At 38.2% G+C, this 3503-nt stretch overlaps 1 protein-coding gene across 1 annotated transcript; it reads right to left on the bottom strand.

The window, feature by feature from the left end:
- Positions 1–595: 595 nt before the first annotated feature.
- Positions 596–1806, bottom strand: LOC137740571 (uncharacterized). The gene has a single exon (XM_068480436.2). It carries the CDS (start codon positions 1686–1688, stop codon positions 888–890), a length of 801 nt encoding a protein of 266 aa, XP_068336537.1. The 5' UTR covers positions 1689–1806; the 3' UTR covers positions 596–887.
- Between the last annotated feature and the right edge of the window lie 1697 nt (positions 1807–3503).

The raw sequence follows: 3503 nt of genomic DNA, 5'->3' as shown, positions 1-3503 counted from the left end.
TTGGGGACGAAGGAGACTCTGGGTTTACGTGATATATAAAGCCCGTTTACGACATGCTTTACGCTGGGGGATCCTTGAGGGTTCTTCCAAATACAAACCATTAAGATGAAGGGGCGGCGAGTGGAAGTTCTACTGTCTATAGAGCTATCATACTCGAGCACATCTCGATACAACTACATCAACTATCTGAGACGTACGTAGAAAGTTTTAGTTTCTCAAATCCGTCTTCAGAACCAAAGAATCAACACATGTCCAATTCTAAATTGTAGTTTGTGCAATTTTTCGGCTTTTTCTGTACAACAGTACTGCAGTTGGAGAATTTTAGCTCTCGACTGTATCCTATGAACCATATGGTGGTTGGGACTGAATGTGTTGTTGAAGCAGAATCATGAAAGTTTGCTGTAAATCTAGTACTGATTGATTCGATCATAGTAACCACACTCAACTTATACTTTTTTTCAACGATATGATTTACGTACACTTTTTTTCTCTTCCTGCACACTCTTACTTATTTGTCCTCTAATTTGCTGAGAAAAAAAAAGTGAAGAAATCACTTCCTTTCTTTCCCCCCATTGAAAACACATGTTTCAAGAAATTACTATGAAATGATGGGCAAATCCAATCAACCAGTAAATGTATATAGGGATTTCCATATATTGCCATCTAAAAGCACAAGAAGATGCACAAGGAAGTAATACATTGAGAAAAACAATCAAACTTGTAAGAACACACCACAAAAATGAACTTATTTATCTTTTCGTGTCATTGATGCACATCTGTTAATGTCTAAAATACTCATAATGTAATCGAAGCAAATAGATATATCTTCGGTTCTAAGGCATATACTCTCCTGTTACGACAAAACTAACCAAACCAAACCACAAACTTCAAGTTGGCTTCAGATCCTGAAACAGTGCAGTCCGAAGTGAATGATCATCATAATCAACATGCTCCCTTTCCTTCTCGTAAGGAAAGCAAAACTTTGGGCTCACAACTCTCCCATCCAACGGCCCAGAAAGTCTTGGACTTTTATTTGCGGCCATGATCTTCTCATACGTTCTTCCATCCAACGGTCCAGATAACTTGGGACTCGAACTTGCAACCAAAGAACCGGTCAGCCTTGGGCTCCTATTTGTGTACATCAACGTCTCATGAACCTTCCCATCCAACGGTCCCGATAACTTCAAGCTCCGATTATTATGAGCCATCAGTCTCTCCTGGACCCTCCCATCCAACGGTCCAGAAAGCGCAACGCTCCTAGTTTTGACCACCATAGGCTTCTCATCCTCGACCTCCTCAGAATGACTCTTGTGCTTCCTCAACAAAGCTCCTCTCCAATGCTCTTGATACCAAGTTGGCTTAGCCTGAGTTGCACCCCTGCCATCAAAAGACACCTCCTCATGAAAAACCAACTTGTTAAAGTACTTGGAGAAGCACTTCTTGGTCCGAATGAGCGCCCAACTAAGCCGAGAAAGCGATTTCGGGTGCCCAAATCTGGTTTCTTTCTTGGCAAGCTTGAGTATTTCTAGCCTGTGCTTGGCCACAGATATTCCCATGCTCTGAAGAAACTCGTGGTCTAAGTATCTCACGTCGTCGAGCTGCAGCTGGTTGTGCGAAAAGTCGAGGCCGTATTCGTAGATGAGGGAGGGTTCAAGGCCGGTTTTTGACAGCCATGATAACCAGTCCATAGCTAGGTTAGATTAGCTAAAATGTGCCTGAGGGGTTTTCTTATGTGGTACTACATTTATACGAGGAGACGATGATATAAACTGATAAAATGGGAAGTGAAAATAAATAAAATTTAATGTGGTAGGTAAATAATGGGGGCCTCGCTCAATTTGTAGAAAATTTGGATGGTAGTTGGTATTGAATATCCAGAAAGTTGAGCATGAGCAGCTCTTAACGACCTCGTGATCTAGATTCTATAATTCCAAAATACTTGAGATTTTAAGTATTAAATAACGCATTGTTACTCGGACAGTTCATGTTTTGTTATTTCATATGTTTTAGCAAGCACATGCAAAACCAGAAAAACAGAAATAATTCTAATAATTAATTGTTCAATAATACAGAGCACAAGTCCAAATTACAGTGTGAGATTGGGCAGGTACGATTGATGAAAACTTAAAGCTAAAGCCTAACGTTATAGGGCCCAAAAATAATTGGGGAGCGGTTAGGATGTTAAATCGGATAACCTACTACCATTTGATGAAATTATTAAGGCAAAGTTCAACACACCAGATTTTAAGGGCCCCTATAACTTTTAGTTAGTCCCTCTCCTCTTTACCTTGAACTGTTTTACCTGCTCGATTGTGATAATGTTTCTCCCAAAAACGTAAAAGAGATATGACTTAACAACCTGCTACAAATCTGCAATCTTCTTTTAATCACATTTAATTTTCTCAATCTACCGTTACATCATATGCCTGCATAACTAAAAACGCAAAAGAGTCGCACATTAATATAAAAGTGATGTTAAGGAGATCAAATTTTTAAATCATCTTTTATAGATCACAGCTTTGACTAATATCCCCAACACCATCACGACGATCTCGCAAAATGTGAAGAACAGTTTCAGAAGGCCAAGCACAAGGAACGGCAAGAAGCATCAGTGGTAAAATTCCTCCAGGCTCTCTGCACATTAGTCATCAATATCTTTCCAGAACTTAACATACACGTCTTCCCACTCTCCAAATCATACCTTTCCTAACAAGATCAACACCATACAAAATTCCTTTCCAAGTTGACCAAGTGTGTGAGTGAAACCTCCAGCTATGAAGTATAGTAATATTTTTTTGGACATTGAAAACCGCTTTCTACGAAGTTATAACTCTTCCAAACTTTGTATTTAGTATTTTCATCAATATTTTGCCAATCATCTACATATAAATATAATGCGAGACAAAATAAGAGGCATTTAAAGTGAATAAACAAACTAATTAATATAAAGTGATCCAAAATTGGCAAGAAATCAAGCAAGAGAGAACCTTCAAACCTAAGCATCAAGTATCACGTCAGAAAAGGAAGCAAGGCACACATTTGAGACATTTCGGATAACATGAGTACAACAAGCGTGACAATATTTGGCAAGGTGTATAAATAATATTTTGTTACCTGTTACGATTTAGGAATATTTTAGAACATATTACTTAAGATCTTTTAGTTCTCTATTTAAGCTAATGTATAATCTTGTATTGGTTAGATTTTTCATATTATCAATTTATATTTTTATCTAGACGCTTGTTGATTCTTAGTTTTTGTTTTCGCAAAATTCTAACCGGATGAATTTGTAACCCATCTGATCGATCTAAGTATCGAAAATCCACTGAGAACACACAAATAGACCCAAACCATTAACTAACTTTTTGAAAAACCGTTACATAGAGTCATTCAAACCCCCTAGAAAGCCACCCACTTTTCCCGTTCCAATTTCCTTCCATCATCTCTCCCTCTCACCCTCTCCTCGTTATAATCTCCACCGCTTCCAAATTTGACAAGAAGAA

Source organism: Pyrus communis, chromosome 15 (assembly GCF_041283825.1).
Source record: "Pyrus communis isolate YQ-2024b chromosome 15, ASM4128382v1, whole genome shotgun sequence".
NCBI classification, from domain to species: Eukaryota; Viridiplantae; Streptophyta; class Magnoliopsida; order Rosales; family Rosaceae; genus Pyrus; species Pyrus communis.
The sequence above is the reverse complement of the archived record's forward strand: the minus strand, read 5'-3'. Positions and strand labels throughout refer to the sequence as shown.